The sequence below is a fragment of the Phymastichus coffea genome, unplaced genomic scaffold (assembly GCF_024137745.1).
Source record: "Phymastichus coffea isolate CEN01 unplaced genomic scaffold, Cenicafe_Pcof_1.1 PCOF00116, whole genome shotgun sequence".
Classification (NCBI taxonomy): domain Eukaryota; kingdom Metazoa; phylum Arthropoda; class Insecta; order Hymenoptera; family Eulophidae; genus Phymastichus; species Phymastichus coffea.
Genome location: NW_026706927.1, coordinates 132891 through 158705, shown reverse-complemented (window position 1 = coordinate 158705; position 25815 = coordinate 132891). Strand labels below are relative to the sequence as shown.

Below are 25815 nucleotides of genomic sequence, written 5' to 3'. Positions count from 1 at the left end.
TATCGAATAAATCGAGCGCGCGACAAGCCACTCATCACCCGAGCATTCGATCACATTCGGGGAATCCAGATCCAATAAGCCGCAGCCCCAACCCCTCGCGCTCGAGCGCTCTCTGAAAAGTCGACGCCCACAATTTGGTTTTCTCTGCCGCGAGAGGAAATCGAGGCGCCTCCGCTTTATTTTCGTACGCCGGAAGTAATCTGCCGACGACGACGGAGCATCAGCGCCACTTCCGCACTGGCAAACTGCGTAGACACGAACTTTAATTGCAAACTGCTACGAGGTGCGTGTCTCTCTATTTCCCTCTCCTAGTCTTTCTCATTACTCCATTGTTATCAGCCAAACGTCTTCTCTCTTAGATGACGCTTTGCATCGTTGTTCGACCATATCTCGTCTGCGCGCGATTATTGGAGTTTCGTAACGACGTTTGCTCCGTTTGCTTGGCACTGCTGCGCACCGTGCGGTTTGACTCGACTGCTAGTGAAGCATCTGTTGGACTCGATATAGATGCTCGATCGTTTTTCACAGTGTTTCGCGGATTGTCCTTTGGAAGCCATATTATATACTAATGAATCTACGATGGGATGCGATTACTCGCAAAGATCTTGTGGACATCTATTGAACGGGTAAAAAACAAAAAATGATTTTGCTATTGCGATGGCGCGAAAAATTAACGTAACACAGTTAAAATTAAAATAAAGCCATTTGCACAAAAGAAACAGACTTTTCACCTTGTGCTTCGGTAAATAGCTTTGACGTAATTAATATTTGGTAGTCTACACCGGACAATACGAAGTAGATGAAAAGTACAACGCAAAAGCTACTTCGGTTAAGACAAAAGAACGTCCGCGCGCACCATCACGGAGCGGGATAAGCATGTTGCGTGACGGAAATCGTGGTCTCTAAATATTTTCACCGCGAGGAAAATCTCTTGAGGTGCATGGGAGTTAACGTCAAAGTGACTGATGGAAAGCGAGGGGGAGATGAGAGAGAGAGAGAGAGAGAGAGAGAGAGAAGTCGTGGAAAACGCAAGACGACGAGTAAATGGCCTGTCTAGACTTACACCCATTGAATTTGACTTGTTTCATGACAACATTTACGACTGTGGATTGACGCGTACAATTTGTTATTTCGTTGGGACATCTTTTCCAGAAAAATAAAATAGTCACTCCCGTCATGTTAACGCGGCACCACCACGTGAAATCTACGATCGCATTGAAGTTTCCGCGGAACTACCGCAATTAGCACGAGAGACGTTTAATTAATTGAAGTGCATTTGCGTTGAGCCAGCCACCGAGAACAATATCCGCTTGATTAGCTGCCCTTTGAAGTCACAGCTTGCGCATTAATTAGTTCACAACTTGGCCACTTCGCGCAGCGTCCGACACTGCGTTCACAACTGTGACTCGACTTGATCAAAGCTAAGAAATGAAATTGCAGCTCGCGCGCGAAAGCAGAGCGAGCGAGGCGACGGTCGCGTAGTGGCTTATTTAAAATCGATTGTCCGACCGGTGCGAGCGCGCAGGGAGCGTGACGCAAGGGAGGCGCGCAGGCATCGCACACGCGACGCACGCACAGCTCGCAACTTGATCCGGATCGCGAAGATCTGTGCCGATCTTTATTGCGGGCTTGCTGCCGCTGCGCTTTTCACTTCTCGCCGCTATCCTTTTCTTGCTCGTGCTCATTTTATTAACGTGTGGCTCTCGCCGCCGCCGGCTTATTTTACACGCGGTACACGCTATTATTTATAGCAAGGAAGTGCCTGTCTCTCTCTCAACTTTCGCGGCGCAGGGAGAGAGAGAGGGTATCCAGCAATATATCGGATGTATTTTGACGTTTGTATCGCTACTGGCCCTCCGGGCAACAGGAATTTTGCACAGCGCCGACGTTATTGACGCGAAACAAATGCTGCTTTTCAGGATGAGAGAAAAATATATATATATATATGTGTGTGTGTATTGATGCGATCAGTCTGTTTATTCGGCTTCCGGCAGTCGAGTACTTTCGGACGAGCCGTAGTGGGCTGAATTGGCTTTGCCACACTGGAAGTGAACATTTGACAGCAAAATTACAGTAAACGAAATTACAAAAAAGTAACGAGTAAAGTAAACCGGACAGGCTTTGAAAGCGTTTGCCTTTGCACAAAGGGTACGTGAAAATTGTTCTAATCCAAATTTCTACTCGGAATATCAAAGTAAATAAAAGAAATCCCGATGGAAATAAACGTTTTGCCGCGTTGCATAAGAAGCGAGCCGCTTTGACACGGTCATTCCGAACTGGTTTGTTTGAGCGTCCGCAAAGCCGCGACGAAACTGCAGTTTTCCAAAAACGGTACATTCAGCGGCGCTGACCGCGCGCGCAACAATGCCGAGCAACATTAGCGAGTGGCGCGACCATTATGCAAAATCAGCGCGACATTGCCCGCAGTTGCGACGAGCCGAAACGCAAGCGCGCGAGGTGAAAAATCGTCGGCCTGCGCGCGCTGACATTAGCGTAAGCACCGCAGTGTCTGTTTCCGCGGGCGGCTGCGAACCGAAACGTTTTAAGTAAGACAAACGCTCTTTTGTTTGCTTTCGTTTGCTCGTTCTTTATTTTCTCGCTCGCGCGCGCGCATCGATAATGCACGTTGATTTGTGGCTGCGCTGGCGTGCCAAGTGCAAATTGAAATTAACGAGACATCACGGCGGTATTTACGGCAGGGTGTCATCGTGCGTGGTCAACGCAACAAAAACCAAATTCAACGCGCTCTCGGCGCGACTTGTGTGCGTTGCGGCGCCTACCGTTCGCGGCGATTTACTCTTTCGTCGTTATCAATCTCCATCCTTCTCCTTTATTGACACACGTTGTAAATCCGCGGTGCGCGCTCGCCGGCGACAACCGGCCAATTACATTTTACGGGCGGTTCGATTGAGCTCCGTCGTAAATAGCCTTGTATCGCGCTGACGGTCAACCGCACAAAGAAAATCATCGAGAAACAATTAATTTTTATCGTTCGACACGAGAGAGAAACGAAATTTATTGGTCAATTACGACAGAATAGGACGACTTAGAGTTGGAAAAACAGCGCGCGCGAATCGCTTGCAAAGCTGGCAATTATGCGTCGTTAGCCGTGAGGTATAGTGCTCACAACGAGACTCGTAAAAAAATGAAAAAAAAAAAAAATGAACGTCGGCGAAACGGAGAAAGAGCGTTTCGAGTTTTACGCGCCGTTGAAAAGGCAGCGACTGCGGGTGTAGCAAGGCGGGGGATAACAGCGCGAAAAATGACACTAGTTTTCGACCCATCAAGAATCATTATTAGCGGGGAGGCGCTGCGCGCGTCCGAAAAACCAAGTGGAGTTTGGAGCCGCGAGCTCAAGTGCTGCCGCATATTGTTAAGCTCGAACTTGCCGCGGTGGCGAATTAACGTGCATTTAATTAATTGGGCCAACTTTGCCACGGGCCCGCGGCTCATACTTCCGACTCTCGTATAATATACTTTGCGAGATTTGGCTTATGCGGCCACGGCAAGTTCAGGTTGCGAGCGAGAGATTATTTACGCGAGTTTCTCTCATCGCTTGTACAAGTTTTCGCGCCGGCACTGCCGCTCTGCCTCGGGAAACTTTGACGAATTACATTTTTCGTCCGTACCGAGGGATTTCAGCTTTTTTTATGGCTTCCGGCGCGGATGGAAAGCGAGAGCAGTTCGGGCAACCGAAATAACGGCGAGCCTAGGAGACAAATGCCGTGATATCGATTGCAAGTTTTTTCTCTATCCGAGGCTTGCGCGGCCATCGAGAGAGTAAGATAAGATTCGTTTAGAATGTGACAAAAAGACAAGAAAGACGAAAGTGCTAAAGTGGAGATTGAGGAAGAAAAAGAAAAGAGAGAAGAGCAAAAAGCTGCAGTCTTTAATCGCTAGAGCTAACTTGGCAATTCAATTTTCCACAAATTTTATCGCGCTATTATCGGTTAATTCAATGGTCGATCGAGTTTTACGTTTAATCAATAGCCGCTTCCCACTTCCCGCTTCCCTTGCCGAAAGAGATCCCCTGTAAGAAATTTTAAAAACGTCGCTGTACCGAGAGAAAGAGAAGCTAGCGACGGGAATCGAAGTGGAAAAAAGTCAGGAGATAAGTCAAGGCGAGGAGAGATTAGACACGGAGGAAAATGCAATTACACGAGGCTGGAATTGTTCGCGCGGCATTCCTAGAAAATGTTTCGTCCGCGATGAACCTTGTAAATTAAAAAACTTATCGCGCGGCTTTTTTTCCTTGGAACCGGTATAATTAGAAAAAAAAATTAAAGTCATTCGCGTTGTTAGTGCGCCGTCTTGATTTGAAGGTTGCATCTTCGCGGGAATTACACGATTTCGAAATGAAGATGGTAAGTGACGAAACCACAAGCAACGCGTTATTCTCGTGTCCCTTCACTTTGCAAAAAGACCTTTGCCTCGATAAAGACACGACGATCAGCTAATTAATAATTAGCTGGACTTCGGGTCTGGAAAATGTTCTTATCCCGCAGAGGCAGCAGCAGGCGAAAGCTTTCGAAGCTCATAGCCGCACAAGAAATTGGCAGACCGAGAGCGGATTGCCAAGTATAATGGACACTTGAACTTTCAAAGGTGTTTCATTTACATAAGAGCACTCCAGATATACATATTTTTTGTTATTCCACATTCGTCGAAGTAATAAAATAAAAGCGAGACTGCGAAGGGAAGAAGCCCGCAGATATCGCAATAAACGCGACAAATGAACATGTCCCCCGTCGACTTGTTTTATTTGCCCCGGATTACGGGCGCGTTGTCGTAATCATCCTCGCGGTCGTACACGCGTTCCACTGTAATATAACGAGACGGTCGTTTCATTTTCCCGGAGAGAAAAGAAGCGCCAGAGAAAGAAAGGAAAAGCTCGGCGATAACGGCAATTAGGTGTATAAGGAGGTAAAGCTTAATGCGGAGAATCCTTGGGCGACGGATAAGAAGGCATATTTTTCTTCCGTGCCCTCTACATCTCGGAAGATATCCTGCGGGACGAGGTTGAGTAAAAGACTGCATAAAAATCGCAGTCTCGCTCCCTTTGCCAAGCCCGCGCGCGCTCCTTCCTGAATAAACTCCAGACTTTGCGGAGCGAGAGCGTCTTTTTTCTCTCTCTCTCTCTCTCACTCTTAATTAGTGCTTTCATGTCGCTAGTGCTTCTCGCCGCGCTCCGCCCATTCTCCCCTTTCTTATCTCTCGACGATGTCGACGTCCCTCAGGCAGACCTCGTCCGATCGCCCGATACTGGATCATTCGTTATTGGAAGGAGGAATGTTGATTGCGCTGCATCGTCGATGCTTCAAAACAATCAAATTAGCTTGCTTAGATGTCACTTTCCTTCAACGACTTATCTTTCTGCATTCGCCAGTTAATCCATTCGGCATTTGCATTAAAGATTTTCAGCACTTGGATGCCTCACCGGCATTTCAGTATTTTCATTTGTTCATTTTCTGCTTTTCATCGTACTATCGTAGTTTATTATTTTGTTTTAAACAATTATTAATTGTAATATCAATTCAAATAGCAATGGAAAAATATAAAGCCTCATCCTCGACTCTACTGTCTAATTACATGGACTTGATTAGTTACTTCTGTTGAGCATTGCATGAACCATCTGTCCAGAAATAATAGTACTAAGAACAAATCGCAGGATTTGAATGAACTAGAAATAAATAAATACTACAACATCGACCCTGCCATAATAAGAAAGGTGATCAATCATTTTCCCATTTCATTGACTTAACGAGCAATTTCAAAATTCGTAAACTTCAAGTCGTAGAAGCATAATTTATCTAGCCGAGCGTCATAAATAAGCATGGCCAAGATGGGATGATCCAGCGCGAGAGCAAGAAAAAAAAAACAACGCGTCTCATTGCGCTATCGCGCGGCGATAAACGTAAAAGCGTAATAGAGTGTTTTGCGCGCGAACGAGGAAAATGCGCGTCATGTTTTCATAACAACGCTGAAAACTTGGAAAATACGAGAGGCATAATTTATTTGGTCGCTCACCCATGAGAAAAAGAAAAATCAAAACGGAGAATAAAAAGAACGCGGCTAAACCCCTTGAAAGCTTGATTATCCGGCGCGGGTTCGGACGCGAAACGCCGAGCGATTTACACGAAAACCGTCGCGAGATAAGGGAAAAGCTCTTTTTCTACATGGCGAACGCGCGTTATCGCCACGGACGATTAGCCCGAGTCGAGTGGTGCGCGCGTGCGTCCGCCGCGTGAATGGGCTCTACGCAGATGCTCTCGCGGTGAAAGACTGACGCGACTGATTGCTCGATGAATGAAGAGACGCATGCGCGAACGCGTGAACCGCGACTGCCCGTCGACGGCAGTGAATTTTTCTCCGCCGACTTATCTTCGAACGGCTACTTGTGGGATTTAGTTGTTGCGGATATTCAGTTTTTCTCAAATGTCATTTCATTCGCAATGGCGCACTGCTTCCTCGTAGCTACAACGGGAAGTAGATATTTACAGTTCGAATTTTCGCAGTGAGTTTCCCTCGAACGCCAATGAAACGTAATCCATTGACTTTTCACGTGTAAAGTGGGAATCTTCTATTAAGAGCATGGTATCCACGTGTCTTCCTTATGCACGCATTTATGCAAAAGCTGCTGCGAAAAATCGTTTCAAAAGAACTAATACACGGGTTCAGTCAACGTACGCACACGTAAATCCGTCCTTACTCGTCCGACTTGTAGCTGCACTGTAAAAATACGGCATTAAAAATAGAAACCCGTGAGCGAAAAAGCATCGACAAGGATACAAAAAGAGAAGAAAAAACAAAAGAAAACCCGCACTAGCGAAACGCAGTGAAAACACGACTATTAACAAAAGGAGAGAGAGAGACAGAGATGAAAATAGAGACGATCGAGCCGCGACGGAAACGCAGGCATTTCGTTTTTGTTCGTTTTGCCTCGTTCATCGATAGAGGAAGCGCTGCGTTTTCGGACATTTACGATTCATCGAGCGTTGCCGCATACGCGTATGTAACGGTTACGCGACTCCATATCCTCTCTCTAGCGTTACTTTTTTTTAATTTTTACTCGCCGAATGCCCGCTGATTTTCGTTGACGATGAGCGCGCTTCTGAATTTTAATTCGCACCGCGTCCCCTCTCTGGCTATTTTTAATCGAATCGGAACGTGCGCTCGCTGAAGAGGGAAATTGCGAGGACACCATTTTTTCTTTTCTTTTTCTTTTCTTTTTTTTTTTCGATCGCCTACGATGCATACTTTTGATCTTTCGTGTTATTTTCAGTGTGTTTAGTGCACTCGCGTATCAACGAGGTGAGCTATAGTGAGACATCTATTTGTTAACCCGCAATAGAAAATAAGATACGTTGCAAAAAAAATAAATTCACAATATTATGTGATGAAATGGGAATGTAATAACAACAAATCTATACTACTCGTGTGACAAGTTAAGAAGTCAACGAAAATTAACGAAAGTGAATATTATACGAAGGTAAGAAGTGTACTTCAAATTTATTTAATCGGTATAATATACTCATTGATAATATGCAGTGCACACCTTCATTTCGTATACGTGTAATGCGATCGCCAAGCGTCATCTGTCGAAACACCAAAGTTTCATGTTACAACATGAACAAGCTTTAACAAGGTTAGGTTACAATTTCAAAGAATTTACCATTCGTACATATTGTGTACTTGAAGATTTTGCCAGGTGCCTAAATTCTTGGGTTGCCGACACATGTCACAAATGATTTATAAATGAATTTTTATATGCATGTAGTTCGTTTCGATTGTAACGAAATCTAGCACAGCTGGCACGAAAAAAGTATTTTCGTTTGTGTACATATTGTGTAAGGAACTTGAAGCCCCGATCTTTACTACAAGATAGATATAAAAAATCGCAATAACTCAGCGCGCAATAAAAAATTAAAAGTACGATAAAACCGGGAATCGTTTCATAAACTTTACGTGGATCTTATATATATATAGTTGATGAAGTCGAAGCCTTTAAAAGTTACGGTTATGGGTGGAATTGCACTTATGGGTACGGAGCTCCAGTAAAATTTAGCGATTTATATAGGCGTATCTGCGTCGATCGGAAAGTATAAAAATGTTATAGCCGCCGCTACTTAATTTGCTGCTCCGCTTTATCGCCTCGAAGCGTGCCGAAAATGCATCCGTTTCGTTGACTTGGCGTCCGCTGTCCCGAGGACCTCTATGAACTCGCGGTGGCAGCATTCCAACAAGTTGTTAATAAATAATAAGCACTGCCAACGAGCAGTCGCGCGCAGCAAGGGAAGCTCGTAAAAGAGCAGTCGGAGAGAACGCCCGGCTCTCTTTCTCTCGCGCGCACGGAAACAAAGACTCGCACAGTCCATTCCAATAACACGTCCATGACACTCGCCGAGCTTAACGACCCTCGCCGATAAGCCGTCAAAGTTCGTACGCGTGAACGGCCACACAGAGCGCGAGGAGCATCGCGCGCGCACAAGTGGAGATCGCGCACGTGGCGCGGTGTATCTTATCTGCCTCGTAACGCCGGGCCAGCGTTCGTTCGTCTCCTCGGCCGAATGCTCGCCTCCGTGTTCCAGCGTCCTGGCGATTCGCTTGCGCGCGAGCGTCGCTCGTGGGATATGCGCCGACTGCCGTTTATCGACGATACTGATTAGCCGCGCTCCGGAGCTCTTTCTTTCACGTTCAAACTTCATCGGATGCTCCGGTCGATCCGACCGAAGGGTTCGACGTTATCTTGTCAAACAGCGCCCAATTTAACCGGACTCGGAGTTATATTCGCGCTCGAGGAGGTAAAACGAGAGACGCGACCCAGACGACGGACGGTCTAGACGACGACGCGTCATAACTGGACGACCCTGTGTGCTCCACCGGAATATACAACTAACTCGAGCAGATACTTCTTCGCGGGTTCATTTCGCCCCGATAAACTTCAATCGATGCCCGGAGCGAGCGTTGAATAAAAGCTCTCGCTGCAAGGCCTTACAATGCAACTTGTGCGCTCTCGACGCTGTACAGCCTTGAGTCATTTATCAAGCTGCAGATATGCCTTTCCTTCGCCCGTCGTACTGCACGTCCGCGCTCCGAAAACACTTGTTTCCTCGCTGCTCGAGTGAAAGAAGAGGGGGGAGAGAGAGTGAATCGGCGGCGCGAAAGATAACAAAAAAAAAGTACGTCGGAAACGCCAATCCGTGACGTGGATTTTTTTCCGCCTGGAATCCCAGCGAATTACAGGCGTGTGCGTTTGTCCCGCCGCCGAGCACGCGCGTGCGCGAACCTTTCGGATGCTCTATAAATAAAGCCCGGCTAAACTTGGCGCTCCGGGCGTGCCTTTTATAAATTCCACGTCGGCGGCCGCTGCAGCGCCGGACGCATTTCGGGCGCGCTCTCGGGCGTCTGCGGAGCGCGAGTGCCCCTAATTGCGCAGACGGCACCTATATAGGCAACGCGCGATGCGCCCCATTGATGTCTATTCTCATTCACCGCGAGAGTCTGTCCAAGTGATAATCCGCGTGAGACGCGCAAGGTCATTATCGTCGCGAGTCGAGTGTCTCTCGGTTCGTCTTTGCGAAGGATTGACTTGGCGAGGCTCGCGTCCCCCGGGAAAACAAGCGAATGCTCCGTGCCGCCGAACGCTGCGCCAGAAATCGAGTTGTCCTCGAGGTGAGCACGCGCTTGAACCGCGACACCGATGATCAAGTCCCTGCGCAGAGACGACGATTTTGCAATTTCGAGCGACGGCATCGGGCCCTCGCCAAATCTCGGTTACTTTTACGGATATCTCGTAGGCAAGTTAGTATTGTTTGGTTGTCTTACAACGACTAAACTCTCACGCGAAATGTTGGTGAACGGCGTTTACTCCGTAAACAGTACAGTAATGTTTTAGGATATTCATAAACGTTGTAGTGCACGTGTGTTAGACAGTAAGTAGCGCCACTCGGCAAGCATAAGTCGAGTCAAGTTGTATCCTTCCAGTTTATAGCTGTAATAAACCAGCATTTTGTTATATTCAGAAACTTCTATTTTAGGTTCTGATAAGCTTGTCTATTGAATCTTTGCACTGTCATTAAAGAAGAAAGATCGGCTTTCGGTTTAATGCGGTTAATTCACCCAAAGTTCAACTATAAGTCACGACAATCCTAAAATTCTAAAGAGCTGAAAAGAAATGGCAAGCGACCCGTATCGAGCACTAATCATACCACCATAATAAGTCCGAGCGAGAACGATCGATTTCGCTCGCGTAATGCTCAATAAAATCGAAAACGAAAATAAAAGCTTTGTCATCCGAATTAAAATAAAAAAAAGAACGCGGGTATAAATCTCGCGAGCTTTAAATGTTTCATCTCTCAGCGTCACCATTCGCGCGTACGATCCGCTCGAAGAAAAAACCAGCAGCACCTCGAATTAACCGATCAAGTTGACTCTACTGACAACACCGAGGCTTACGTATGAAAGCATCGGATCCTGCGCCGTGTTACACGTCTCGATGCACACTCGCCATTCGGCACGCGAGAATCCGCGTGACGATTGTGCGTGTGCAAACTGGCCGCTCTTTTTGTTTGTAGATGCGCTCAAAGAGGATCGGTGCAGGTTCTCGAAGCAGCGCACACAGCACGTAATTCAATGTGTCATCTAAGTCTTGCCGAGTCAGCGTTGATTCACGAGCATCGATTTTTCCCTCTCGAAAGTGAACAAGCGCCGCTTCGTTACGTCTCGCGACCGACGTGGTTACCTAACAAAGAAGCTCGCCGAAAACATTAATATCTAGGACAGGGGGAGGGCGGTCGTACTCTTTCAGCTTCGCAATTCAACTTCAGCACTTGCACAATCCTCTCTCTTTACGAGTCACTCGATCGCTGCTGCTGCTGCTGCTGCTGCTGCTGCTGCTGCGGCGACATTTTTATGTACATCGCGCTCGCGCTAGAGAGAGAAAGATGTATCTGAACGGAGAGGCTTTTATGACGGATATAGATGCCTTGCCGACTCGTCGCTTCGTCTTCTTTTCTTTTACGATGCCATTTGCGAGAAACGCGCGGCTATGAATATCAAGACAAAAAAACGAAATAGCAAGATACGCCAAATATCTGGCGAGTCAGTAATTTCACCTTTCACTTTTTTTTTCAAATTGAAAATCACACACGTCCATAACGGAGTAAATAAAGAGCGATAAAACTCTCAAGAGCTGTGAAAATGAAATAAATGACCGCGAGAGCCGAAAACTCATTCGCGAGAGAAGAAAAAACTTTTCTCGCTCTCTCTCACTCTTCTTCCTCGATATAATCCAATAAAAGCACGAGCTCGCGCGCGAGCGAAAATCCCGAACAAAAGCTCATTGTGCTCGAGCGTGAGCGAGAAAATCGGAGCTTGTAAAACGCATGCAATACATACTCACACAAGGCGCCTCTTTGTTTTTCAGCTCGGAGAGACAGAGAGAGGGAGAAAGAGAGAGAGAGAGAGGAAGGGAGGGAGAGATTGAAAAATTGCAAGTGATAAAACCACACGAAATTACTCACCAGCGGATCTTTGTCTACAGAATTTTTCATTATTTGTTAATTATTCATATTCACGCGAGATTCAGTTTTGAATGTCACTACGCGATCACGGTGGCAAGATCGACGATTCGCACACTGTGACCGACATAGACGACGTTTTCTGTTATCTCAATCGCGTGACGGTTAATTTTCCAGCGTGGTTTAGGTAAATCATTAAATAATCATCGGATCAACTTTATTACGTGATCACACTAACGTTGTTTGATAGCGCAAAGCTCATTTGCCTGCGCAGAAGATAAGAAAGCCACGACGCGGAATAGCAGATTCTATCAAGCAAATGAGTTTTCAGCGCAGTGCGAAGGAAGCGTCTTAAAAGAAAGAAACGTGCAGAAAATCAAGAAGAAAGAGAGAGATAAAGAGATCGAGATTGGGCACACCGAAATATCGTTTCCACTGGGTATTCCGGCGGTACGGAACTGATTCACCTACTTCCTCGACGACTAACGAGCGCCGCTTCTTCGATTGTCGTCACGCCGCGACTGTAGTGCTGTATTACCGTTGTCTCGCTCGACAACGTTCGAAGGGGAAGCACGGCGCTCTTACGAAAAAAAAAAAAAAAAAAAATCTCCACTGGCGTCCTTGCCGTTTCTCGCTAATTACGCGATCGTCCTTCGACCTCGTCTCTCGTCACGCGTTCGCGGTTCGATTGCGAGAGAGTCGAACAACAAATCAGGCGCTAATTTTCAATCGCACGATGATCGACCGTGATTATCAGGTGGACGACACGCCGCGCAGTTAATACGAACGTCCCGGGCAAAATTGCAATTGGCCATTATTTTCTGTTGCGAGACGGCATCGATATCGAGCGCCGATGTGCATACACGTGAATCATACCGATCGATCGATAAAACATTAAATTTTGTTTTTTCCTTGCGGTTGTGGAGACGTGCGATGCATCGATCCATCGCGACCGATGTCTTATTTTTTCGCTCGGATTTTAGATCGAGTTACTTATCGACGAGGAATCATCGCTCGCCGAACGAATTGAGCCGACGAGCGTAATAAACTTTGAAAACCGCACAACCGTCGGCAGCGTTGCTCATCGTTGTGAAATCATCAATGGCGCCAAGTGCAAACTTTTGATGTTGCAAAACAAGTGTGAATATCTCTTGGACGACACAAATTCAAGTTTCTCCGTGGCGAGATACGCGGAAGTGTCGCGATGCACGAGTCATTGAGTCACAGCGGACGAGCGCCATCGATTACCACAGCCACACGTTCCAAGGTTAATTTCCAGTACGTGGCGTGGCCTTGCTCTCTCTCTCTCTCTCTTTTCTTCTCGTTTTACGGGGCACCGATTTTCAGTCACTCGGCGGACCTTGTGAAATTGGATATTCCGACGCCTGTCGCCGCAACTTTCTTTTTTGCATTTCAAAACGAACGATCCAACTGACGCGCGACGATGCGAATTCGCAAGCCCGATTGAGGATGCCGACACTGCTGGTCGCCGGTGCCGCAGAGTTTGATCAGAAAACGCAATTAAGCAAGTCGGTTGCGCGATAAGCTCACGAGCGAGCCACTCAGCCGCGGCCACAAAGGCGCGGAATTTCGGGCAGACTGCAAGCGCAGGGCATTCGGCACGTCGGCCAAACCTCGCGGCCTCGCTGCGTCGTCAGCCCGGATTAGGGAGCTTGCGATCCGCGCCGCGCTCGCGTCGTCGCGGCGAGTGAGTCAGAGAGCGGCGACTAATTAAATTCATAACCTAAGCTTGCCCAAGCTATTAAGGGCACGTACACAGGCAAGGCGCTCGTCACGCGGCTGCGAGCGTTGCTCCCGATGTTGCGCGTTCCGAAGCGACAGTTCGCGTGAACATCGACAGAGACTCGTTGCCGTGATTTATCTCCGAGAATTAAAAATGCCAAGGTCGTAGCTCAGAAGAGAGAACTCAAGGTTTATTCCCACGTTGTTGTTTTCTTCATCGAGAGCATGAATCACACGTCGTGAAAGAGAGAGAGAGAGAGAGAGAGAGAGAGAGAGAGAGAGAGAGAGAGAGAGAGACTGGATCTGTCTAATTCTGGGCTAACGATGAATCCGAGAGTGAGTGAGACGGTGACCTGTTATTGTGTTCTCCGTTGGCACGGCGTTGTTTTGCGTTGTTATTCGGTTTTTTACATAAATACCCATCAGAAATATTGCTGGATTGTAAACTAAGAATAACTACGTAGATATTGAGTTTTAGCGACGCAAAAATATAATTAACCTAATAAAATCTTCGGAATGCTGACGAAAACAACGTTTCGTGATGAATAAGATTAAGATCAGCGGTAACTCAAGATGCCGAAAATTTGCGAAAGCTTGAAGGAAATAAGAGGGATTTATTAAGTAGCCCGAGATAATTAAATAAAAGCGACAAAAGAAATGTTAATCGCGGCATTGTGTTATTCGTCAACCGTTATTGATCCGTTCAAGCTTGTCTGTAGATTTAACGGACCAGGATGGCCATCGGCAATGCATCGCTGCGATCTCGCCGCAGCTCCCTGTCCGAGATAGAAAACGGTCAGCGAAAATCAAAGGGATACAGACGATGCGCTGGTCGTCCTAAGATTTGCCAACGACAACCGCAAGAAAGAGATGATCCGCCAAATCGTATCTCCAGCGTACAACCTCGATCAGACGTGCCTGTCGTAGCATTGAGAACGGAGAACAGCTCGCGATCCTTGGCTTTGTCATCGAAGTAACTGCGCGTCGTCGACGTCGACGAATGGAAAAACACAAAACTACGCATTGTCGCGAAGCCGAAGCTTGCGCAGCGCCGGCGCGAACGGCTAAACAGTGGCGTTCCTTGAACTTGACGTATCTCCGAGGGGTCTACGCGTGTATTTGTGTTTGGGTTGACTGCTGCGAAGAGAAAACGGTTTTAATCGCCGCCGCGCCGTTGGCAGAGCTTGATGGATGAGCTTCGCCAGCGAACAAGCTTTCGCCAAACTGAGAATTTATGGATTTTCCGAGGAGAGAGAGAGAGAGAGAGAGAGAGAGAGAGAATTACCACGATGATTAAAATTGTTTTGCCGTGACTTTCCAGATCACGTGAACGAAAGGCGAAAACTTGGCTAAATATAAAGTCACGGGTAATCAAACTGGGACAAAGTGCAGTCGACCGCGAAATGAGACGCGTTAAGACGCGCACTCTCGTCCAACTGTATTATCTTCAAGTTTCCGTGGTGGCCGATACATATCCAACAAGTTACATTTGCGAAAACAACCCCGATCACGAGAAAAGAAATCGGTGGAACGAGCCGATCCATCTTTGCACAACGAATGCATATCAATCAGACAAGAATATCCGTTCAAAACCAGACCCACGAATAAAACAATAAAACTGCTTAAATTTGAATATTTCTGCGTGTGTGTATCGATTGGCTGGTACGTCTAAGTCCTTTTAGGAAGTAACAACAGGCAGGCAGGCAGACAACGAGCGGCTGAAATCGGATTGATATCAAGAGCTTTCGTAATGGACCCTCCGTCGCTCAGCGCAACAACATTAGTGTCGCTTTTCTATACACATACACACACGTAGCGTTTGCCGAATTGGGACGAGGATTGTTTAATTGTGGGTTCATCCCCTCGCGATTGGCTTTCACCCCGACGAAAACACAACGTTGATTAAAGTAAAAGCTGTACATGTAAGCACTATACCAAGTTAGTTTTTCCCCGAGTTGTCGCGAAAAACTCGGTGTACGTAAACCCAAAGTAAGAGTGTGAGAAAGAAAGAGAGAGAGAGAGAGAGAGAGAGAGGGCTGACAGTTGCCGGTAATTAAGAGGAAAGATTTTCCCGAGTTTGCCAAGTCATTTGCATGAATTCCGCAAAGTTACGCTATAGGTTTCGACGCTAATTATTTCCGCGACATTCTTCTTTTCTGTCGACGCGGAGAGAGCGAGAGAGAGAGAGAGAGAGAGACAGACAGACAGACAGACAGACAGAAAAGAGTTGCTTTAAAAGCTAATCTATTTTGCACTGGCGTATTAACATCTCATCTGTCACCTTGTTAATCCGCTCGAACTTTTCAAGTGTTTCCTCGAAAGGATATCTGCCTCTTCTTTTTTCCGGCGCTGCACTTCGACGAGGGTCAGTATTGCGTGCAGGAGAACGGAGCAGCGAACTCGTATTATATAGCTATGAGAAGAGAAGGGGCAAAGTGTGTAGTAGTATAAGCGAGCGCGTCGTCGGGGCGGCTGAGTGGCGCCGGAAGAGAGCTCCGAGATGACGTCATTCTTTATATACACGTTTCAGCTTCAACGATTTTATACTCGCACGCAAGACAGACGGGCCGCACATTCGGATGGCTTATTTCGAGTTTTCATTGTAGCGATTCGGAACTTGTCTCGGCACACTGCTCTTTGAAGCGCCGATACTACACTGCGAGTCTTCTAGCAACGCTCATTAAATATTTCAAGAAGCCTCGAGAACGTCTGCAACCATGTTCCAAATTTACGGATGCTTAACGCTTATGGCTTAGGTGGGAAATAAGCTTTGATCAAAACTTGAGATTCGAGATAATCACGAGCCACCAAAATGGCAGTGTAAGTCGAGCCAACGAAATTCCAGTAAAAAATTATCTTGCCGTTTAATTACTCGCAACCGGTGAATCAATTTCAACTCGTGACTGGTGTCGCGTCAACTCTGCTCCAGCCAAGTATTATGCTTTCGCGATCGCGCTTCCGTAGTAATCAACCACAGTTTCAATATACCGATAATCAAAAAAATTTTCCTCCCTGGCTTTAAGCCGCGAAACCAATAAAACTCTCAAGGGCAGCCTCATTAACAATTCCGAAACTTTTGGCCAGAGTAACTTTTCGACCGCTGTGAGAATTAGCCGGAGGGCGAACGGCGGCCCTTGACGACGCGTTGGCTTCCCACGTTCACGCACACAAGCAACCTTTTCATTCGATCCGAGATATGACGTTCAGTTTTTCATTTCGATCCCACCCACAAGCTGCTTGTCTCTCGAGTGTGTCCGATAATTGTCCGATCGACTTTACGCGTTAAAGTGGCATTTTTAATAACCAGAAATATCTTTTGTTTTGGTATCGATTTGATCTATTCTGCAGAGCAAATTTATCTAGCGAGGCATGATTGAGAGGATTAATAAAAATTTCAAGGATCGGATCCGTTAATGATGATCAATCTCGTGATTCGGAATGCACAGCTGATAAATTAACTTTTGATAGCAAGCATCGATCTCGTGCCCATTCCCTTGATAATATCCAACGAGGACGCTTCTTCGTCGGCGAGCGTTTCTCTCTCTTTGCCAACTTTTAACTATTTTTTGGCGTTAATTATTTTTTCAGAGATTCATTTAACGTAACTTTCATGGCGCTGAACATTGAAGAACTTTAGAAGAAGCGATAAAACGCACAACTGTTCAATCTGGTAATCGTAGCATATTATTAAAGTTGAAAGAGGGAGCGAGGAAGCGTCGATGAATTAACGATGTCACGTCCGATCGACTTCTTTTCCTTTTCTTTGTCTCTTATTTTTAACGTGCATGCTAGGTAGGTCGTAGATTTTCTTCATCGACGGCAATTAATTTGCCGTGTAAGTGTCTGTGATTCAAGCTTTTTCTCGACAGCGCCAATTAACGATGAGTTTCCTGCACTTATCCCGTATGTCGTTCGTGCTCTTCTTTTTTTCTTTGTACGCTCGATCGAAGCTCCACTGCTAAAAGTTTGCTTTTCCTGCCAAGAGGACGACACGACGGCGAGCGAGGTGTAGGAGGAGGAGAAATATCGTTTACTTTGAGAAGGAGAGCTTAGCCAAATTGAAAGCTGCTGTGGAAGAAGGAAATAGTTTGTCAGCAAAGTAAATGTTTATATCTATCGGGTGCTTCTTTGGAGTTGGAAAATATTTTATTCGGATAAATAAGAAATGTACGTATCGAAGAAATCTCAAGAACGAATAAGTCTCTCCATCGAGAAAAGAAATCGAACCTTGAGTCCAATGCCACAGTCCGTCAAGATTTTTCCCACGATCTCGTCTGCAGCTCTCGCTGATCAAAGCGCAACGCAGGAGAAAGACTAATCGATCGCAGAAGAAAACGCTTGCGGCTGCTCGTACGTATGTTACGTGAACGCTCGCGTGTACCAAGGTGGCTTCGTCTTTTCACCGAGTCACATGCTTTTGCGCGAAAATATGGAAATGTCGGCTAACGAAGTGGGTCGCGCGAGAAACCTCGCGCGGCCCACATCCTCGCCGAGCCTCGTGCGGACGAGTTGATTAAGAGGCTTTTCTCTCACGGATGCATGTATAAAGTTAGCGCAAAACTACGCGATGGGAGAGAGATGGGTGGAGGGGGAGGAAAAGGGTAAACAGGACTAACGATTATTAAGCGGACGACATATATATATGTAAGTCGTTAAGAAATTTTCGATAAGTCGACGAGTTGGCGTTTGCGAGCGTGAGTGCTAAGGCAGCTGCTGCGCGAGGAGAGCGAGCACACGTGTTACTAATTACAGACAGCCTTTGCGTCCTTCCGAATGACTTTGCTGAGCCGATCAGCTTTCGGCTCGTACGGACTGGGTCTTCGACTAAACAGCGAACGATGTCTGGTTTCCTTTTTCCTTGTTCGTGCAAGTGTATCCTTTTTGGATCGAGGGACTTTTCGATGGTTGGACTTTTGTTGTTTGTATCGACGATTGATTCGTTACTTGGACAGTGGCGCGAACGTTTGTTAAAAATTAAAAGCCACGCGGTGATGTTATAAGACACTTGTCGAAGAAAATCTTCAAATGATATATTTAACGATCAAGCGGGTCGCTGTTTTATTAGCGCTAGAAATGAAATTCGCTAGGTGACGGACTAACTCTGGGTTACACTGATCCCTTTGATCGTTAACTACAGTCGCGAAATTCTCTTGGCAATCATTCGAACGAACGTCTTCGATTCAGATACATTTTTTGCAGACTAACCATCGAACTGAATTCTAAAATGGAGACAAACACGCGCGCAATGATCGCGCAACTTTATACGCGCATGCCACGCGCACGCTCGTACAAAAAGCAGCTCTCCTCTGCCTCGTAATTTTTCGCTCCATTAAACGTCGAGAGCGTTAAACTTTTGGGGTCGGGGGCGTCGCGTCGGACCAAATTGCGGAGAAAGCGGCGCATTGTTGGCAACGACGACGACGACGGCGAGAAGAGAAGTTGGCATATGCAATTAAACGTCGCTCGTCGAGAGATTCAATTTAAGCGGCCTTTCTCCGTTGCACTGGCAGTTAATGACTTGTTTGCAGTGTGCTTCGGTTGCCTGCTAGTCGCTGCTGCCGCTGCTGATGCCGCTGCCGCCGCCTCTGCCGCCGCCGCCGCTGCCTTCCAAGATTACGGCGACGCGGAGATGCTCCTCCTTAATGAGGATTCCCACGTGATTTCAGAACTCTTCTTGCGCGCAGGCTATATTAGCTTGCTACTAGCGATGCCCAGCTCCGCTCGTTCTGGGCACAGTCGGATGTTTACTAGCGCAGCTGTTTAAGCAGACGGGGCCACGCGGATCGCGCGCTAATTTTTCCAAAGCGCATCCACAGTCCTTCGTGAAATGTGCGACGCTGCTCTCTCTCCCTCGGCCGTGCGCCTGTCACTCTGAAGCTCAAGTTGACGAAGCGTCAGCGTGAACGCTTACGCTGTTCGAGAAATATTGCGCTGGCGCGTGCACGAGAGCGCACGCATCCGTAATCAAATGAGCAGCTGCGCTCGCGCGCGCTTTAATTTTCTATCGCTGGGTTGGAGACACGCGCCCGCAAGATGCTGCTGCCTATCAGGAAATAAACGGAACGCGCCAGGTGCTCGCAATGCCGCACCCTCGAGGCTACGTGTACGCGCCCCGACAGCTTTTCCTCTCCTTTTATTTTCTTTTTTTTCCTTCTTTTTTCGTTTTGTTCTTTTTAAATGCAGCTTTTTTTTTCGTGTGCCTGTTGGACACCACCGCAATCTCGGTTAATGACGCGCTCGTGGTAAATAAAAGAAGAATGCCGTTGTCGTCGTCCTTCGGGGGGCAATTGTTTCGGATGGGCCGCAAGTTTTATTTCTCTTACCGCGGCTTCTTCGCGTGACGTTGCATTTTGCTTGCTCGTCGAGACAATGACCGTTAAGAGAGTAAAATCTAATCCGATCGATAAAGTCGTGAAGGTCTGCGTGCTGATTTTATCGTGCTTTAACAATAATTTTCCGCGTATCACTTGTGCAAAAAGATGAAATGAACGTAAAAAGATCGACCAAAACATGATTGACGCTCAGACTTAGCTAAATGAACGTTAATTAATGCGTCTGGTCGTTTGGATTTCATTCAATGATTCATATACGTATACGTGGCATTAAACGAACTTATATTCAATTTTCGAAACAGGCAACAAGGAAGAGAGTTCATTGAGTTTAATAGGTATAAGGATTGGTCGCACAACAGACATCGACGCGGCGCCTTTAAAACGGAAACGCCTCCTGCAATAAAACAAAGCTCGCGTCGATTCATCTTGGATACATACGCAAAATAGAAGCTGCGAGTTCATATACATATATGCATATATGTATATATTTGTGTGCATGTAAAACAAAGACATTTGTCATCGTGAGAAAAAAAGAGAAAGTGAAGCGTCGACCACGAGGCATTGTCTCGTTCCAAGCTTGCCGTCAGGCAGAAGACCGACAAGCTTTTTTCGAAAAAAAGAAAAAGCCGACAATAACGGCGCCAGTCTTTGATTTCCCGAATCATAAATCTTTTTCTTTCGTACATTTGGACATATCTACGAGTTTTCGGTGCCGGATAAACCCCGCGTTTTTACATTCCGTCGTTATATAGTTGAAACCTTGATTAACGACGCGATAAAAACGAAAGAAGAAACGAAGCGCCTGGCATGCGCCTTTCGTTTATGAGGATTTTAATAGTCTTGCTGATATGAAGATTAATCTTGTATTATACGACTATTATGCATTTTTCGACGACACGTATTTGCATCGACGAGTTTTTCAGTGGCTGTGTATTATTGTACAGCGTTGTGGCGTTGAGGATGCGTGAGCGCTTCCATCGGATAAGAATTCCTGTGCGAGATAAGCCGAGCCGAGGTGCGAGAGGTCGGTTGGAAGGCGGCACGACAATTGAACGTAGAGCCCGAACGAAACCATAAAATTCACTGAATCGATGGCAGCAAATGAGCGCGCAAATGAGCGCCGCGCGAGCAAGCCGAGGAGGGCGCGCGCCGGAACAAATTGGCGCGGCGACTTATCTATAAAAGCTGCTCGCAAGTAGCGCGCAGCAGCGGCCGTACAAAAGAGACATTACAACGAACGACAATGGGCCTGCACGCGAGTCGCGAGAGCGCGGCAAGCTATACATAGGTAGAGAGCTTCGCGGGCACAAGAAAAGGCTGAGCGTGCGTGCGCTCGCTTCCTGTAGTTAACGAGCCGCCGATCGGAAATCGCCCGCTGCGCCGCCACCGGCGTTCAGCTGTTCGGCGCTCGCCCACCAAGCGCAAAGATTTGGGAAAAGGCAGACCGTCACCGGCGCGCTCGCGCCCTCGACGAGCTTCGGAGACGAGCAGACTCGGACGTCGGCGGGCCTGGCGTCCTCGAGCTCCGCAGGTGTAACGCGCGGACGGACAACCGAATTCGATCGCGCAAAGAGAGGACCAAGCGGAAAAGTGATCGACCGCTGTAAGCTCGTCGGAGAAAGCCGGCTTAATTCGCGCGCGCGCGCGCGCGGTAATCAAGAAGCGAGGCGTCGATTCCAAATGCAGCTGGAGGCGTCAGCTCATTTGCTCGACAACGTCGAACGGCAAAAAAGTGCGCGCGCGCACGCGCACGACGATAACGATCCTTCTTGTAATTAAACAGCCGTCGCCGGAGCTTGCGCTCGAGGGCTTTTTTCTCCTCGGAATGTCGCCAGCCTCATTAAGTGTCATTATTACAGGCAGACGATCAAAGCCAAATGGAATAATTCGAGTGAGAACGCATTTCGAGGCGGCGAATGCGCGACTTTTCCACGCGAGTACGAAGGGTTCGCGCGCCGAACCAAATGTATGTTAACAAGGAAAACGAGCTGAGAAGACGCGCAGCGAGAGTCTGAGTGTCGTCGCGCGAGACTGGAAATGTCGAAATGAAAAGAAAAAGCAGCCCGAGAGTAGTAGACGGGAACAAGAGGAATGTATAAGTCGAGTGCAGCGATTGCAGTAATAAAGCCTTATGCAATTCAAGCAAATTACCGAGGAGAACTGCAGAGGAATCGGATCTTCAATGGCTATCTTACTTTCATCTTGACGCTTTACGCTGCAGTGAACGAGAACAATTATCATGGCTGTCGAATGCAAGATTTATACCGCTAGAGTCGAGTTATAATAAATTTCGGGCAGCTTGTCAAAGACATTCCAAATAAACGAAGATAATTCGAAACCTGGCGCGATTCCTCTGAACACTCAGTGAAATCGGTCCATCGTCGTCGACACGGTCGAAACGAGTCATCCGCTCTCGTTCTGTCTCCCTCCTCGAAAGAAATATCAAATATCAGTGGGTCGTCGACTCAGCCGAGCGCTAATCTAAATCGCTGGATCGACAGAGACGAAAAAAAGGCGCAGCACAAGAATATCGCCAGAAGATCTTATTCATGAGTCAGAGCTCGAGGCTCGGTCCCGGCCGTTGCGTCCCCGCTTTTTCCATTCCCCGCGAAAAGCTCGTATCAACACGCGCGCTCAAAGAAAGAGCAAAGCCACGCGGCTCTCGCGGCTCTCGCGGCTCTCGCGGCTCTCGCGGCGAGTAGCAAGGAAGAAAGAGGTGAAAACACTTGGGCGAGAGTGAAAGCGCCGAGTTATTTTCTCTCTCGCTTCTGCTTTTTCCTCTCGATTCGTCACTCGGCTGCGCGAAAAAAAAGCAGAGCGGGCATTTTTCGTCGCCGCGAAAAATGCGAGAAAGCCCTCGTGACGGCGCGTCGTTCGGCGCGCTGCCGCCGATTATCGAAAATGAAGCGAGCGAGGCACGGAAAATAAAGCACGCCTGACGTTCCCCCGGACTCCGCGGCAAGACAAAAAAAAAAACAAGGAAAGACAGAATCGTTTAATCTTTCATCGCTGCGAGCTCGCCGTGCTTTAAAAGCGATGCTGTGAAATTAAATTTTTAATAAGTTTCCAGGCAAATTTTCGCTCCGCCGTTGTTGCCATTTTTTCCATTCCGCTTTTCGCTCGCGCCATAGGCTCTCCGCTCCTTCGCTGGCCTTTAATTTCCGACGCTTTTAATTTCCCGCGGCTAATTGCCGCGATTTTTCTGGCTTTGTGCTCTGCGAATAAAATATGCGGAGCGCGCAACGAGGGCACCTACAATCGATGTCGCGTGATTTCCAGCTGGGCTGCGAATTTTCCGGCTGCAGCAGAGCCAGAAAAAGGTTCTATCGTCGCAGTGAACGACGAAAAAGGAGAGACCGCAGATTAAGCACCGCGCGCAGGAAGGTCAACTTACAGACTGGCGGATGCATAAAGAAGATAATGCGTCCGAAACTGCAGCGTGGCCTTATCTACAAGGAATGGCCCTAAATCAAAGATACGTTTTAATCCAAAGATAAAGCGGATGGCGGCGGTGGCGACAACGGACGGCCTCCTAAAGAGAATTCAAAGAGTGCGCGCGCGCGGCGCGCAGCTGCGTGTAACAATGAAAATACCAGAGTAACTTTCTACGTCCGGGTTTTAGTCGCTGGTTCGCCGCTGCACACGTGTGCCCCAATAACTTATTTAAGTTCGCGCGGATGCGTCATATCAGACAGCCTCGTTGGCCTTTTTGGGGGGTTGAGGGAGCTTTCGTAGAGGTGACTTTTTGTTTTGTTTTTTTAGAACGTGCCGATGCGCAGTAGCGGGCTCTTTTTTTTTCGAGGGTGCGCGCGCCCATCGTCAAAGCTTCTGCCGGACCGAGTATATATTTGGAGCTTCGTTAAGAAAGCGCGAGCATTCGCAAACGAAGCTCGAACAATTGAACCGTCACTCCGCGTTTCGTACCGCAAGCGATTCAACTTCGATGTCTCTATTAAGAAAATGCTAATGATACGTGCACTATATATTACGCTGTAGGCGCCTAACTAAAGTCAGCTCATTACGAAGTAAATCGCTTACTTAGCGTTCGCGTCCATTCAATATTGAAACGGAACTCCACGCATGCACTCGCGACAAGCATAATCAGGTTTCACGCAACAGAGTTAAATAAATGACTATCGACGTGAGGAGGCACGATTATTACCATTATTTTTGTCTTCGCGTGAGCAATCGAGAGGAACCGAACAGCTCGCTCGTGAAAACGAAGAGTCGCGCGTCGGCTGCGCGGGCGAATTTGAAATTGAAATGAGCAGCCTAATTAGCGGTCCGCGGAAAAACAAGGAGAGCTGTCGCGCGGCCGAGAGAGCAGAAGGTTCGGCGAGCGACGAGGTGGTGGCGGAAGCAACGCTGCTTTCTACACTTGCCCATTCGCCGACGCACTAGGGCTTGAAGCTTCGCGAGAGTATTAATAATTCAGCCTCGCTCGCTCGCCGGAGTCTCGTTCTATTTCGACTTTCGCGCGAACTGAAAAATTCGTTGAAAAAAGAAAAAATGGTCGGCGTGCCCGACGACAAATATCGAACGTGTCCGAGGCCCGCGAGTACGGTTTATTTTTCACTTCAGCCTGTTCACCCAGCGCTAGAGAGCAGCGTGATATTTGAAAAAGAAAAGAAGAAACAATGGGCGCGTGGTAGGATTTTAATTGCACGCACTTATCGCGTTGAATTCGTGACTCACGATTTCCCAGGCAATTTCCACGCTCGCCGCTGATAATTCGGTATCAGGTCAAAGACACGAAACGGAAAGCAGGATACAATAGTACGCGAAAGAGAAAAATGAGAAACTCGCTTTATGGATATTGTTTGGAATGTCGACGGTAGTGGCAGCGCCACCGCGGGTTCCAAGCTCTCTTCTATTTCTAGGTCAAGGATTTTTACGGCCAATCGGTAAAAACTCGGCCGCAGAGTGCTTTTTCTCTCGACGTCCAGAACGGCGGAAGAGTAGGAAGATGGTGGCCTTCGGCGGCGAGAAAAAATACAGAAAAATATGGTACGATTGAATCGAAGCTTCCTGCCACCGTCGGCGGAATACGAATGACTTTGTGCGTGTGCTTTATGCTTCGAGTCTTGATGATCAAAGATTGATTGCGTGGGAGCATTGACATCGGCGCATCGATCTACTCTTGCGATACGATTGCGTGACTAACGCTTACTCGACGTACAAATGTTTGGTAATAAGCGTTCGATCGAGATATCGAGATATCGAGTGGTGCAAGTGACCCAGTAATCGAAAAAAATTCATTCGCCTAAAAATAATTGCACCAAACGATGGCGCGTTGAGAACGTAGAGCAACGCAGGATGCGAACATCCCAAGTTTTCATCAAACAGTATTTAGCCCTCTAAAAGGAAAAAACACGCAAAGCTTGACGAGTCTCGGCATTCCCACCTTCGATCTCGCGCTGCAAAACGAGTTTCAACGAGAAACCTGCAAAAGAAGAACATGAAAGGGAAAAAAAGAAACTCACCGCTCTATCATCAACGTAGACAGGCGAGAAAGCCGGTTTGCCAATAACATCTCGCAGCGTAGCGAGCACAAGTAATGCCAGCGTGGTCGCCCTGGCGGCGGTAGCAGCAGCGCACAGCTCGCGGCTAATCATCGCTGCAAACTCTCGCGTGTAAACCGCTGCGTGGCGCCTTCACAGAGGCACTCGGTGGAAGAAGAGGAGAAGCAGGAGGAGGAGGAGGAGGAGGAGGAGGAGGAGGAGGAAGGCGGCGGTGGCAGTGGCGAGGACGACGCTCGCCATCGGTCAGCTGTCACTGACTGCTGCTAGCGACCACGACGAAAGCCTCGAGCTTGTGCTCATCCTCGCCGCCGCGCCAGCAACGTCGCTCAGCATCTTATCGCATGGCTGTTCGGTCCGCCCCCAATCGCCTCTGCCGTCGCTGGCGATGAATGCTGCAACAGGACAATGGCGACCTTGAGTCTCGATCGTCGACTGGCTGTTGGCTGGTTCCGGCTCTCGGCCGATTAGTCAGCGCGAGCGCTTCGGCGAGCTCCGGATTCCCGACGACGATTCCAGCGGCGAGCGAATCGATCGCCGCTTCGTTCGCCGGACTCGCGACCACCGACGGCGGTGGCTAATCAGCTCGGCCGAGCAGCGCGGTGCCACGCCGGCGACTCGCGGCTGAAACTGAACTATGCCGGCTGCCAGTTTGCGAACTGTTCGCGACGAGACGCGAGCTTTTCGGGAATCGCAGCTCTG

General features: G+C 47.8%; 1 protein-coding gene across 1 annotated transcript in view; it reads right to left on the bottom strand.

Moving 5' to 3' along the window:
• Positions 1 to 25815, bottom strand: part of LOC131670844 (matrix metalloproteinase-2-like) — a 100837-nt gene that overhangs the window by 69613 nt on the left and 5409 nt on the right. Inside the window, exon 2 of the mRNA XM_058946823.1 lies at positions 25078 to 25508. Coding sequence (XP_058802806.1) covers positions 25078 to 25209 — 132 coding nt within the window. The 5' untranslated portion in view covers positions 25210 to 25508. The remainder of the gene's footprint in view (positions 1 to 25077; positions 25509 to 25815) is intronic.